Source organism: Spermophilus citellus (genome assembly GCF_964194105.1).
Source record: "Spermophilus citellus genome assembly, chromosome: 4".
In the NCBI taxonomy this organism is placed as follows: Eukaryota; Metazoa; Chordata; class Mammalia; order Rodentia; family Sciuridae; genus Spermophilus; species Spermophilus citellus.
This window is the reverse complement of record NC_138185.1, coordinates 136,300,232-136,315,931: the sequence shown is the minus strand read 5'-3', so window position 1 is coordinate 136,315,931 and position 15,700 is coordinate 136,300,232. Positions and strand designations below refer to the sequence as shown.

General features: G+C 35.9%; 1 protein-coding gene across 14 annotated transcripts in view; it reads left to right on the top strand.

The window, feature by feature from the left end:
* STARD9 (StAR related lipid transfer domain containing 9) overlaps positions 1-15,700 on the top strand; it is a 168,849-nt gene that overhangs the window by 87,739 nt on the left and 65,410 nt on the right. For all 14 annotated transcript variants that reach the window (XR_014021416.1, XR_014021417.1, XM_081289596.1 and 11 more), the window contains 2 exons: positions 11,833-11,902; positions 12,733-12,805. Coding sequence is in view for 12 of the 14 variants with exons in the window: in XM_081289596.1 (XP_081145722.1) it covers positions 11,833-11,902; positions 12,733-12,805 (143 nt within the window). In the remaining 2 variants the exon portion in view is untranslated. The remainder of the gene's footprint in view (positions 1-11,832; positions 11,903-12,732; positions 12,806-15,700) is intronic.

Genomic DNA, 15,700 nt, shown 5'->3' with positions numbered 1-15,700 from the left:
GTTTCGGAATCAGGGTGATGTTGGCCTCATAGAATGAATTTGGCAGAGCTCCCTCTTTTTCTATTTCCTGAAATAACTTGAAAAGTATTGGTATTAATTCTTTTTTAAAGGTTTTGTAAAACTCCGCTGTATACCCATCCGGTCCTGGGCTTTTCTTGGTTGGTAGTCTTTTGATGGCTTCTTTAATTTCATCCATTGATATTGGTCTGTTCAAATTGTGTGTATCCTCCTGACTCAGTCTGGGCAAATCATATGACTTAAGAAATTTATCGATGTCTTCACTATCTTCTATTTTATTGGAATATAGGTTTTTAAAAATAATTTCTAATTGTCTTCTGTATTTCTGTAGCATCTGTTGTGATATTGCCTTTTTCATCCCGTATGTTAGTAATTTGAGTTCTCTCTCTTCTTCTCTTCGTTAGCATGGCTAAAGGTCTGTCGATCTTATTTATTTTTTCGAAGAACCAACTTTTAGTTTTGTTAATTTTTTCAATAGTTTCTTTTGTTTCAATTTCATTGATTTCTGCTCTGATTTTAATTATTTCTTGCCTTCTGCTACATTTGCTGTTATTTTGCTCTTCCTTTTCTAGGGCTTTGAGATGAAGTGTGAGCTCATTTATTTGTTGGTTTTTTCTTTTTTGAGGAATGACCACCAGGCGATAAATTTCCCTCTTAAAACTGCTTTCATTGTGTCCCATAGATTCCGATATGTTGTGTCTGTATTTTCATTTATCTCTAAGAATTTTTTGATTTCCTCCTTTATGTCTTCTGTAACCCATTGATCATTCAGTAACATATTGTTCATTTTCCATGTGATGTAGGATTTTTCCTTCCTTCTTTTATCATTGATTTCCAGTTTCATTCCATTATGATCAGACAAAATGCATGGTATTATCTCCACCCCTTTATATTTACTGAGGGTTGCCCTATGGCATAATATATGGTTTATTTTTGAGAAGGATCCATGTGCTGCTGAGAAAAAAGTATATCCATTCGATGATGGTTGATATATTCTATATATGTCAGTTAAGTCTAGGTTATTGATTGTGGTATTGAGTTCTATAGTTTCTTTATTCAACTTTTGTTTGGAGGATCTGTCCAATGGTGAGAGAGGTGTGTTGAAGTCACCCATAATTATTGTGTTGTGGTCTATTTGATTCTTGAACTTGAGGAGAATTTGTTTTATGAATGTCGCAGCACCATTATTTGGTGCATAAATATTGATAATTTTTATGTCTTGTTGGTGAATGGTTCCTTTTAACAGTATATAATGTCCTTCTTTATCCCTTTTGATGTCTTGAAGTCGATTTTATTCGATATGAGGATGGGCACCCCTGCTTGCTTATGAGGACCGTGTGCATGGTATATTTTTTCCCATCCTTTCACCTTCAGCCTGTGTATGTCTTTTCCAATCAGATGTGTCTCCTGGAGGCAGCATATTGTTGGATTTGTTTTTTTAATCCATGATACCAGCCTGTGTCACTTTATTGGAGAGTTTAAGCCATTAACATTCAGAGTTACTGTTGATATATGGTTTGTACTTCCATCCATGTTTGATTATTTATCCTTTTTTTAAAAAAATTTAGTTTGTTTCTCCATGATTATCTTTCCCCTCGCCCTCTGTCTTTACCGAGGCACTTCCTACTGATGGTTTTGGTTATTGTTTTTCATTTCTTCCTCATGTAGTGTTTTGCTCAAAATGCTTTGCAATGCTGGTTTTCTGGCTGCAAATTCTTTTAACTTTTGTTTATCATGAAAGATTTTTATTTCGTTGTCATACCTGAAGCTTAATTTTGCTGGATACAGAATTCTTGGTTGGCATCCATTGTCTTTCAGTGTTTGAAATACGTTGTTCCAGGATCTTCTCGCTTTCAGCGTCTGTGATGAAAAATCCGTTGTTAACCTTATTGGTTTACCCCTGAATGTAATCTGCCTCCTTTCTCTTGTAGCTTTTAATATTTTCTCATTGTTCTGTATATTGGATATCTTCATAACAATGTGTCTTGGCGTTGGCCTACTGTGATTTTGTGTGCTCGGTGTCCTGTATGCATCTTCAATTTGTATATCTGTTTCCTTTTTTATTTCTGGAAAGTTTTCTGTAATTATTTCATTCAGTAGGTTACTCATTCCCTTGGTTTGAATCTCTGTACCTTCTTCTATCCCGATGACTCGTAAGTTTGGTTTTTTTATGTTATCCCATAACTCTTGGATGTTTTTCTCGTGATTTTTTACCAGTCTTTCTGAGTTGGCTAGACTCTTTTCAAGATGATATATTTTGTCTTCATTATCTGACGTTCTGGCTTCTACTTGCTCCACTCTGTTAGTGATACTCTCAATTGAGTTTTTAATTTGGTTTATCGTTTCCTTCATTTCTAGAATTATTGTTTGATTATTTTTTATAATCTCTATCTCCTGATAAAGATGCTTAACTTCTTCTTTTATCTGTTTATGTAATTCATTCTCAATGTGTTCTTTCGCTGCTTGAATTTGCTGTCTCGTATCCTCTTTAAGGTTCCATTCCATCTGTCTAAGGTGTTCCTTGAGTTCTTTATATGACCATTTTTCTGATGACTCTAAGTCCTCCTGAATATTTAGGCTGTCCTGCATTGTTTGTACTCCTTTTCTTCCTTGCTTTTTGAAGCTGCTCATGTTACTTTTTGTTCTGTTTGACTGCTGAGTTACTGTTTACTCCTATAAATTTATTAGATGCTTGGGAGGAAAGGTATTAGAAGGGAAGGGAAGAAGTCACTAAAGAGAATGAGAGTAAGCAGGTAGAATTCAAGGAAGGGGGAATAAGAAAATTGAAAAGAAATGAAAAGACAAAAGAAGAAAAAAATAGGAAATAAAAAAAGAAAAAAAAATTTTTTTAAATAATAAAAAAAATTAACATTAAAATTGGAAGAAAAAAAATTAAAAAAAATTGTAAAAAAAATTTTAAAAAACAAGAAAGAAAAATGAAAATGAAAGAAAAAACCCAAATCAAAAAAAAGAGAAAAAAAAAAACTAATAAATGCAGTCTTAGAGTTTGATTAACTTCTCTTCCAGTAGGTGGCACTGTGCCCACCAGGCCAAGTTTCTCCTCTCAATACGTGGGAACCAATCACTGTGCAGCAGCTCCTCCTCCCAGACTGGGCGAGTCTCTAATCCTGAGTGCCTAGGGCCTCGTCTTGTGTCTAGTCACTTCCCCACTTTTCCTCTAGCCAGGCCCCTCTCACAGGTGCCGCTCACCACAATACTGGCTACACGCCAGGTCTGCTGCTCCCGGGAGCCCTGTTTTCATGGACGACTGGGCACACTCTCCCTGTTTGCCATTCCCTCAGACCCTAAGTTTGTAGAGCTTGGAGCTGAGAATCCTCAGCGAATTTTACTTGCCCTCCGGTAGCCACACCCCCAGTAGCTGGTGCAAGAGACCTCAGTTGTCAGCACTGGTGGGAGCAGTAGCCGGGAGTTCCGCGCCACGGGTCCTGCGCCACGTCTGATTCCCTCGGTCTGGCTATCGCGTTCACGGGAGAGCTGGAAGGGGCCCTTATGGGAGAGCTAGGAGGGGCCCTTAAAGTTTCCCCGATGTGTGGAGAGGGAAGGCTAGGGAATTACACACCTGTAGCCGCAGGTTTCAATGAAGTTATCTCCTCCGCCGCAGTCTGGTGACGTCAGTTCTCTGCCATGGTGGTATCTCTTGCAAATGGCGACAGTTCATTTCCCTTTGCCGGGTGACCAATGCAACAGGTGGGTCCTTACTGTCTCTCCCAAGCCCTGTTTCAAACCTGTGGCCACTACCTATGAAGGCTCGGTTGGCGTTTACCTCCGTAGGAACAGAAGGGCCGACCAGTTGTTTCAGCCGGATGGATTAGTGCTGAGTCACAGCTGTTTGTCTGCGGGAAGCAGGCGAACGGGAGCTTGAATTCAGCCTATCCGGGCTCAGTGTGTGTTCTGAGAGGCCCAGACTGATCGCCCCAGATCCACGTCAGTTCAGCATTGCCTAGTGATCCTGAGCAAACAGAATTTAGATTGTTTACGACTCTCTATGCCCGCACAGCTGAAGAGGTCAGAGACTTGATCTCTCTGCGCCCGCCGCCATGTTGGAATCCTGATGTTTCTTTTAATATAAAGGGAAGGGTATAAAGCCAGGAATGTTGGTGGTAGGTAGTTGGGGCTCTGAAAAAAAATGATTTTGTATTTTCTGTGTATACAATCAGAAAAAAACAAAAACACAAAGTCCCCCTTAATTCTTCTGTTTTTTTTTTTTCTTCTTTTCTGCACTGACTAGGACTAGTTCACTATTAAATAAAAGTTATAATATCTAGTTTTGTCCTCAGGGGAAAATTTTGCCATCTAACCATTAACTATAAAATTTGAAATAACAGTTGTTTTTTATTTGTGTTTTGCAGTGCTGAGGATTATACCCAGGGTTTCTTGCATGCTAGGCCAGAAAATAGTGGTCATTTTAAATAGATATTCTTATCACTTTCTTTAAAAGTGATAAAGGACCAGTTTTTTATTACTTAAAAAAATTTAATATTAATATTTTTTTGCAGGGCTGGAAATCAAACCCAGGGCCTTTTGCATCAGAGGCAAGTGCTCTACCACTGAGCTGCACCCCACCCCCCACAGAATAGATCAGTTTTAAAAAAATAAAACAATCCTTGTTATAGCAGTACTTTATAAAATAAAGGTGAATTATTAGAAAAATTTAAAGAAGATATCTTGGTTACAGGCTTTGATTTATCTTTATTAGATTCAACAGATATGAAATTACTTTTTAAAAATTATTCTTTTTTATTGTAAAAGTTTCTTACATTCTCCATTACTGTACTTATCTCATTGTATACCAGCGACAACTTGAGGACTAGCACCAGTCTGTGGAGTAGCACTGCCATAACAGATTAAGAAAATTCTCTTTTCTTTTTAGTTTTCTAAGAGTTTTAATTTTTTTTAATTTTGAAACAAATCAAACTTATAAGAAAGTTACAAGTACAAAAAGAACTTTTATCCTGAGACATTTGAGAATAAATTTCCAACCTGATTCTGTATTTCCCCTAAATATTTTAGGGCATTTTTCATATAAACCATAGTCTCCTATATAATCACAATACAACCAATGGAATCAGGAAAATTAACTTTTTTAATTTAAAAAAATTTCAAGTAATAGTTATTGAATATCTATGCTATGATTACATTATTTTTTATTTGTTCTAATTGGTTATACATGACAATAGAATATACTTTGAAACATCATACATTTATGAAGTGTAATTTCTCATTCTTTGGGTTGTACATGATGTAAAATCACACTGGTCATGTAATTATACATGTTCATAGGGTAATAATGTCAGATTCATATTATCATCCTTCTTACCCCCATACCTCTTCACTGCCCTCTACTTAATCCAAAGTAACTCCATTCTTTCCTAGCGCCCCTGCCTTATCACCTATCAGAGAAAACATTGAGCCTTTGGTTTTTTGGGATTAGTTCATTTCACTTAGTATGTTATTCTCCAGCTCCATGCATTTACTGGCAAATGCCATCATTTCATTCTTCTTTAAGCAATATTCCATTGTGTATATATACCACATTTTCTTTGTCCATTCATCTACTGAAGGACACCTAGGTTGGTTCCATAGTTTAGCTATTGTGAATTGAGCTGCTATAATCATTGATGTAGCTGTATGCTGATTTTAAGTCCTTTGGTTATAAACCAAGGAGTGGGATAGCTGGGTCAAAATGGTGGTTTTATTCCAAGTTTTCTGAAGAATCTCCATACTGCTTTACAGATTGGTTGCACCAATTTGCAGTATCACTAGGAATGTACAAGTGTACCTTTCCCCCGCACAGTCTCACCAACATTTATTGTTGCTTGTATTCTTTTTTTAAAATTTATTTTAATTACATATTATGACAACAGAATGTATTTTGATTCATTGTACACAATTGCAACACAGCTTTTCATTTCTCTGGTAGTACAAGATGTAGCATCACACCATATGTGCAATCATACATGTTCCTAGGGTAATAATGTCCATCTCATTCCACCATCTTTCCTGACCCCATACCCCCTACCCATATCTCCCTTCCCTTCGCCCAAAGTTCCTTCATTTTTCCCATGCCCCCACCCCATTATGGATCAGCATCCACTTATCAGAGCATTTGGCCTTTGGTTTTTTGGGGATTGGCTTACTTCACTTAGAATGATATTCTCCAACTCCATCCATTTACCTGAAAATGCCATAATTTTATTCTCTTTTAATGCTGAGTAATATTCCATTGAGTATATATACCACAGTTTCTTTATCTAGTCATCCATCAAAGGACATCTAGGTTGGTTCCATAGCTTAGCTACTGTGAATTGAGTTGCTAGAAACATTGATGTGGCTGCATTACTATAGTATGCTGTAAGTCCTTTGGGTATAGACCAAGGAGTGGGATAGCTGGGCCAAATGGTGGTTCCATTCCAAGTTTGCTAAGGAATCCTTATACTGTTTTCCATATTTTTTTTGGTTGAACAAATTTGCAGTCCCACCAGCAATGTATGAGTGTGCCTTTCCCCCCACATCCTCACCAACACTTATTGTTGTCTGTATTCTTGATAACTGCTAGTTATTAGAGTAGTTTTTATTTGCATTTCTCTAATTACTAGAGATGTTGAACATTTTTTCATATATTTGTTGACCATTCATGTTTCTTCTTTTGTGAGGTGTCTGTTCAGTTCCTTTGTCCACTTATTGATTGGGTTATTTGTTTTTTTGGTGTTTTTTGAGTTCTTTATATATCCTGGAGATTAATGCTCTATCTGAGGTATAGGTAGCAAGAATTTTCTCCAGATCTGTGGACTCTCTCTTCATCTTCTTGATTGTTTCCTTTGCTGTGAAGAAGCTTTTAGTTTGAATCCATCCTATTTATTGATTCTTGATTTTATTTCTTGCGCTTTACGAGTCTTGTTAAGGAAGTCAGATCCTAGGCCCACATGGTGAAGATTTGGGCCTTTTTCTCCTGTTAGGCACAGGGTCTCTATTCTAGTGCCTGAGTGTTTGATCCACTTGAGTTGAGTTTCATGCAGGGTGAGAGAGAGGGGTTTAATTTCATTTTGTTACATGTGATTTCCAATTTTCCTAGCACCATTTTTTGAAGAGGCTATCTTTTCTCCAGTGAATGTTTTTGACACTTTTGTCTAGTATGAGATAACTGTATTTTTTTAAAGTATTTTGGATTGTAGATGGACAAAATACTTTTATTTACTTATTTTTATGTTGTGCTGAGGATCAAACCCAGTGCCTTACATGTGCTAGGCAAGCGCTCTACCACTGAGCTACAACACCAGCCCACTTAAAGATTATTCTTTTTTTTTTTTAAAGAGAGAGGAGAGAGAGAGAGAGAATTTTTAATATTTATTTTTTAGTTCTCGGCGGACACAACATCTTTGTTGGTATGTGGTGCTGAGGATCGAACCCGGGCCGCAAGCACGCCAGGCGAGCGCGATACCGCTTGAGCCACATCCCCAGCCCTAAAGATTATTCTGGAGGCTGAAAGAGATCCCAGATAGAAGTTAGGAGATTTAAAAAAAAAAATTAAAGAGCCAAGTGGGCACAGTGGTGCAAACCTATAATTCCAGCAGCTCAGGTGGCTGACCCAGGAGGATTGCAAATTCAAGACCAGCCTCAGCAGCTTAGTGAGGCCCTACGCAACTTAGTGAGATCCTTAAGAGGAGAAGAAGAAAGGAGAGGAGGAGGAAGAGGAGGAAGAGAAGGAAGAAGAGGAGGAAGTGGAAGAGAGAAGGAGAAAGATTAAAAGGAAGAAGAAGAGGAAGAAGAAGAGGAAGAAGAATCCTTAATAATGATAAAAAGGTTCAGGGGCTGGGTATGTAGTTCAATGATAGAGTACTTGTCTACCATGCATGAGGCCCTGGGTTTGATCTCCTGCACTATGAAGGGGGAAAAAAAGTGTTTGTGGGGGTGCTCAATTCATAAGAAAATTTAACAATTCTACTTTTGTATGCATATAATAATAAAGTCTCAAAATACATAAAACAAAAACTGACAGTTAAAAAGAATAAAAACATCCATAATCATAATGGAAAATGTTAGCTTGCCTTTCTTAGTATTTGTTAAAATAGGCAGAAAAAAATTTAATAGCATTATAAAAAATTTGAACTACATGAACATTGTGCCCAATAACTATATAGTTATATATTACACACTATTTTTACTCACAGGTGGAAAACTTTTAAAAATTAACCAATATACTAGACCACAAATCAAATTGATGATTTGTGTGTGTGTAGGGGTACTAAAGACTGAACTCAGGGAGGGGTGCACTACCACTGAGCTATATCCTCAACTGTTTTTATTTTTTACTTTGAGTCAGGGTCTTGTTAGGTTGCTTAGGGCCTTGCTTAATTGCTGAGGGTGACATCAAACTTGTGAATCTTCTGCCCCAATCTCTCGAGTTGTTGGGATTATAGGCATATATCATCTTGCCAGGCTCAGAATGTATTTTTTAAATAAAATCATATGGAGCATAGTCTCTGAACTCAATACTATTAAACTACATAACCATAACAACTAGAAAATTCCCAAATTCTTGAAAATTAAGAAACATTTCTAAATAACACATGGGTCAAAAAAGAAATCATAATGGAAATTACATAAATTTTAAACTGAATAATGATGAAACTACTAGGTATTCAAACAGGTACAATATAGCTAGTACATGCTTATAGAAAAATGTCTAGCTGTAAAGAAACATCAGAAAAGTGGAAAGGATAAAAAAAAACCCACAAGCTAAGCATTCATTTTACAAAGCTTAAAATTTCAGTGAATTTAGTCAGACGTGATGGTGCATGCCTGTAATTTCAGCTACTTGGAAGATGGTAAGTTTGAGGCCAGCCAAGGGCAGTTTAGCAAGACTCTGTCTCAATAAAATTAAAAAAAAAAAATTTTTAAGTGGCTTAGGATGTATCTCAGTGATAGAAAGTTTACCTAGCATTCATGAAGCCCGGGATTCAATTCCAAATAACTTAATAGACACACTCACTCAGTAAATTAAACTTAAAGATATAAGTAGTAGGAGGAAAATAAAAATATGATCAAAAACTAAAAATAGGAAATAAACATAATAGTGAGAATCTAAAATAGGGATTTAGGATAAAGAGTGAAATATACTCAGTTTTATAGCCTTTTTATAAGTACTGGGTCCCAACCCAAGGAAGGACTTCTCTTGATAGCCAACATTCTTCCTTGAATGTGTATCTGCTTCCTAAAAGACCTGTGTCTATGCCTTTGTTTGCCTCATGTTGTAATTCTTTTCCATCATGTATGCCAAAAACCCCATTGACCTTGGGTTGAAATCCTCCTCCCCTCTGGGAATTCCTCAGACCTTTCTCCAGAGACATCTCATTTCTAGTGACAAATCCACAAGGCCTAAGTCGATTTTTTGAAAAGATAGATAAAATCAATACGCCCTTGAAGTGAAAAAAAAATCTACATTTACTAAAATTACAAGAGGATATTATACTTTATACAGTTTTTTAAAAAATTTATAAGACTGTGCCTGCATGCCCAACTTGACTATTATTTTTGCTGATTGCATTTATGCTACCAGATCTACTTATGTGTCTGGTTTGATATAATTTCTTTGCTAGATAGTATTTGCAAAATTGTTAATAGAATAATTTAGAAGTCTAGAACAATGATGTCTTCCATTACAGAAAACTTATATTTATTTATAATAGGTTTCTGTGCACACTAGTGGTTGAGATCACCTCAGTTTAGTTTAAGGACTGAAAATGTTCAAAGCTTAGAAGCAGTCCTTTAAAAGGATATTTACTTCTAATTCAACCTATTCTTGTGTTATGGTCCTTTGTTTTTTCTTTCAAAGTGGGGGATCCAATTTGGGTGGGCTCTGGACTCTAATCCTAATCTGCCAGTTTATCTAAATGGGCTAAACCACTTCCCCTCAAGATTCGGAAAATGTCCCTAAGGGTGTGATAAGCATCCCCAAATGTTGACTTTATCTCTCTGGGTTTCCATCTTCCCCCCAGTATACAGCCTGAAAAATTTTCACTAACTGGTCACCCCCCCTCTGCACCTTTAAGCAGATGTCTTTATTTTTTATACAGCTTTTTCTAGAAGTCTTTAGTAGTCTGTATTATCTAATTTGCAATTATCAAAAGTAGAATGTCTCCTTACTGTTAAAAATTGTAAACTCTTATCATGAAAAAATTTGAATATATGCAGAGTTAGACACACTTCACACTTGTATAATGAACCCCATGTGCTTGTTATTCAGTCATAATACCATTAACTCTTGGCGGCTCCAGACTTATCTACATTCCCATTCACTTCCATCATCCTTTATTATTTTTAGGCACATTCCAGATGTCACATCAGTCTAACTGTAAACATTTTAGTATGTAATGCTGAAAGATAAGGCCTGTTTTTTTAAAAATATAACCACAAAACTATTATCACATTGAAATAAGGAGAATTCCTTAATATAGTAAATCCAGTCACCATTTAAATTACTTTGTTAACTTTTGGTGTAACTATATTTAGTAGCAGGCCTATGAAGTTATTTTGCTCAGAAATTGTAATACAGAATATAGAGATTTTCTAGAATGGTTGTAAAAAGGCCCTTTGTGACTTGGTCAATACCAGCCATAAAGATGTATTTACATACTTTAGGTTCCTTTTCACCTGTGTAAAGCCTACCCATTCTATAGTGGCTCAATTCAGTGGAGCTTTCCCTGAACAGTGCTCTGATTTCCTTAGTGTTTAGTTTATTTCTGTGGCACTTGTCTGTACTCTCTTGTGTAAACAATAAATCTCCTCATGATTGTAAACTGCAGAGGTGTGAAGAATAGAAGTGTGTGCATCATATATTTTATGTGCCAAACCATGTCTGCCACCTTGTGGGCATAATAGCATGGGCCCATCTCAGGAATCCTGAGGGTCAAATGAAGTAATATATGAACATTTTGTGTAACTGTTGAACCCAGATGCAAAGAAAAGACCATTGACTCCAGTTTTAAATCAAATTAAAGCTAGCTTGTATTTGGGTACACCGAGCTGGCCAGGACTGTCTCTCCTGAAAACCCTGGGCTAGAGATCAGTACCCTAGCTTTCCAGGAACACAATTTTATAGCACAAAAAGTTGCAAAGGGGGTTGTCCTGAGAACTTACAGATAACAGGATTTTGACAAGCATAATACAAAGGCAGATAACAGGTTAATGATTACATGGCATGATATTTTAAGGTAGGGTGTAAATTCAGATCCCAACATCAGAATTTATGAGGCACTGCTGAGGTTTCAGAGAGGGTTGTTATCTGGTTAGGGGGAGACAGGATTTATGAGGTGCCACTAAGGTTTTAGAGAAAGTTGTTATCTAGTCAGGGAAAACCAGGCATTGGTAAGTTCAGGGCATAGGCAGGAATTCCAAACAAGTTTAGAAATCACAGTAATTTATAGTAAAACAGAAATTAACTTTTCATGACTTTGTGATGAGCTGGCTCCCAATCTTAAAATGGAATTAGGCTGGGCTCATCATAATCTGCATAACAAAATTTTAAGAAATTGTTAGCATAGTTGTTACATGAATTCTAAATCATAATCTCTATGAAGGAAAAAACCTATTCAGAGCCCATCACCGTGTATGTAACAGTAGGTTTCCATTAAGTATTTGTTGATTCATTATCTGAATGAATATTAGTTATTTCCTCATTCTTTTTTATCAAATGATATAAAAAGTGAATGATAAAGTTAAAGTCCTACATGAAAAGGTTAAACTTTATCAAAAAATTCATTTTTATTTTTTTTCTCCCCCTCACAAATATGAAAGGTCTGTCTCAACATGTAGTTACCAACTATAAGCAAGTAATTCAACTCTTGGAGGAGGGAATAGCAAACAGGTAACAGGTTTGTTTGTTCCCATCATTCTTTTCATCTCATTCCCCTGCCCTGTGTTCTAGTCCCCTTTGGAGTGCATGACAACACTTACACTGTCTCTGTCTGCAGCTCCCTACTCTACAACCAGGAGAACCTTCTCAGAATAGTAGTGTACCCAGGGGAAGGGGCAATCACTAAGATTTAGTGCTTTTTCTCACTACAAACAAAATGAAGTTTGTCCGGATATAATAATATTAGGCAATAAACCCAGAGATTTACTGGTATACTTTTGTTTTAAAATATACCACTTTTGCCCTGGGCTGGTGGTTCATGCCTGTAATCCCAGTGGCTCCGGAGGCTGAGGCAGGAGGATCATGAGTTCAAAGATAGCCTCAGCAAAAAGCAAGGTGCTAAGGAACTAATTGAGACCCTGTCTCTAAATAAAATACAAAAGAGGGCTGGGGATGTGGCTCAGTGGTTAAGTGCCCCAGGGTTCAATCCCCAGTAGCAAAAATAAAATAAATAAATGGGTTTGTCTTAGGGGTACTTTTCCATATTGATTGCACTCTAATATTCCCCTTTTTACTCTGATTTTTGCTTTATCACTTTTTAGAAATGTTTTATTGTCGGTTAATATGAAACTATTCTTCCATTTATTCTCACATATCAGCACCTAGAGTGATGCTTCTGCCCTCTTTGGACCTCTTTTCTACCTGTATTAGACTTCATATGAAGTTTTATGATTCTCATCTGTGACCTTCAGTACTAACATTTCTTGTGTTCCCCATGGATCTTTTAGGGTCCACTGTGCGTAAAAATTTCTTATACTAACTGTCTTCTCTTATGAACACAGAATCACAGCAGCCACCCATGTTCACGAGGCCAGCAGCAGATCCCATGCCATCTTCACTATCCACTACACTCAGGTTGGTTACTCCTCAAATTTGGCGAGCTTTCTTCTTTTTCTTGTCCTTTTTGATGGCTTTCTTGCTTTCCTATTTCTTTTCTTTTTCTTCTACCCTTCTACTTATAGATTCTCTGATATGACCTAATAATATAAAGGACCTACACAAGATCTATTAAGCTATACCTTAAAGACATCCTGATATCTTCTACATATATTTTGCTTTTAACATTTTGGAACACTTTCATATCATTTAACCAATACATGTTTATTTAAAATGAAAATGAGCATTAAAATGGAAAAGTAAAAGATTCACTTCCACTATGATGGGATGAGGAGCTTGACAAATCCTGTCCCCAAAAAACAACTTTAAAGCTATATTCTGAAAATAGACTAAAAACATATAACAAATTGAGATGGATTTATTTATTCAAGAAAACTACTGAATTTCAGGTAAAAACAGCACAAATGTATGATGTTTCTGCTTTGAGCTGCTCCCATTCTTACCCCATACCACCAGCTCTATCAATGGGGAAATTCAATAAGGGAAGGGAAGGTCATGAAAACCAGAAATTTTCTATTACTGATGCTAGAGAGGTTCACTTGATTTTTAACATCATCACTTAAAGTGTAATCTCTGAGGAGAAAGGATCAAGAAGCGTTAGTGACACTCTTAGCCTTATGTGTGGGTCTATTGCAGGCAAGACACAGACTGGCAGACTCTCTGGGAATTTCATAGGGAATTTTAGGAGATGATACAGCCATAGGGATTGGATAAGATCCTCACATATCCTGGATTCCAAAAGCTGTGTATATACATAGCAGATACTAATTGGGCCACAAAATCCTAATAGAATCTGCACATATGTGCAGAAAAGGCATAAGAGGGCCATGTGGCTAGTGAATGTTATAGTATATTCTCTAATATGTCTAGTATTCAATCAAAAAATAGTAGACATACAAAAGCATAAGAAACTGATCTATGCTTAAGAAAAAAAACCAGTAGAAATAAACTCTAAATAATCCAGATGTTGGAATTAGCATATAAAGTCTTCAGCAGCTAATATAATTATATTCAAAGAACAGAAACAAACCATGTTCAGAGAACCAAAGGAGAACCTGATGATAGTGACTCAATGGGAAATCTCAACAAAATGATGGAAATTAATTTTAAACAGAAACTCTGGAGTTGAAATGTTTAATATGGAAATGAAAAATTCATGAGTAGGACTAATGGTAGATTTTAGATGGCAGAACAATTAGTAAACTTGAAATCAATAGAAATCATTTTTCAGGAGAGAGTAGAAATATTGAAGTAAAAATGAACAGAGCTATACAAATGTATGGGACATCAAATGTTGGAGTATGCATAATGGAAATACCAAAAAGAAGAGAGAAAATGGGGAATTTTTAAAAAATATTGAAAAATAATGACCCATAACTTACCAAATTTGTTGAAAATTATTAATTTATAGATCTCTGAAGCTCAAGAACTCCAGTTAAAATCAACACAGACATCCACATTTAAATACATCATAATAAAAAAATTGAGAGACAAAGAGGAAATCTTGAAAACAATTAGGACAAAATGACTCATCATATGCAGAAGAACAATTATATGATTGGTGTCTGACTTCTTATTAGAAACATCATACCTCAGAATTTATAATGCTGATAGAAGATAAAACTGTCAAACAAAAATTCTATTTTCAACCAAAGTCACTTTCAAATATGAAGATGAAGCTAGAAGTGGTAATGCATGCCTGTAATCTCAGCAACTTGGGAGTCTGAGACAGGAGGATTGTAAGTTTGAGGCCAGCCTCAGCAACTAAGCAAGACCTTTCTCAAAATAAAAAATAAAAAAGGATTGGATATATAGTTCAGTAGTAAAGCCCCTTGGGTTCAATCCCTAGTACAAAAAAAAAAAAAAAAAAAAAAAAAAAAGCCCAGAAGAAAGAAACTAGAACATCACTCACAGATTGCTAGTTGTTCTACATTATAAGAAAAACTCAATGAAACCTTTTAGGCTGAACAAAGGTGATATAAAAAAGTAACCTAAATCCACAGGAAGTAATGAAATATTCTGGGAATGACAAATATGTGAGTAAATATAAAAGGCTACATAAATATATGTCATTTCTTCAATATCATTGAAAGAATAAGTTTATATAAAGCAATAATTATAACATTGTATTGTACCCTGTCATGTATACACATTATCATATATGTACATTGTATATATTGACAGTAATAACACAAGGTGGGAGCGAGGGGATGGCAAAAAAGATGCATTGGATCAAAGTTTCTATATTTTATAGAAATTAAGTTAGTGTTTTGAAGATCACATGTCAAGAGCACATTGTCATCTATAGAGCAACCACATGAAAACAGTTAAAAATATAATTTTAAAAATCAACGGAAATTCAAATGGCACACTACAAATACAGTTGACCCTGCATATCCATTGATCAAGTACTATGTAGTTAGGCCTAAGATGGTTGTGCTGTACTGAACACATACAGAATTCCAATACAGTATAACAGTTATTTACATAACATTTATATTGTGTAGGTATTGTAAGTAATCTAAAGTTAAGTTAAATTGGAGGATGTTGTATAGGTTCTATGCGAATACTCTGCTGTTTTATATAAGATAAACTTGAGCATCCGCAGATTGTTATCCACAGAGGTCCTAGAATCAATTCCCCCGAGGATACTGAAGGACGATTATACTTACTTAACAGAGAAAAGACAATGAAAGAGTAACCAAAACCAAACTAAAACAAAACAAAAAACCCAACCTAAGATGTATGGAGTATAAATAGAAAAACAACAGATGTGATTCTGAACACATCAGTAATTACATTAGTATGAATATGATTCAAGTTGTCAAATAGTAAAAGCAAGACCATCTATAT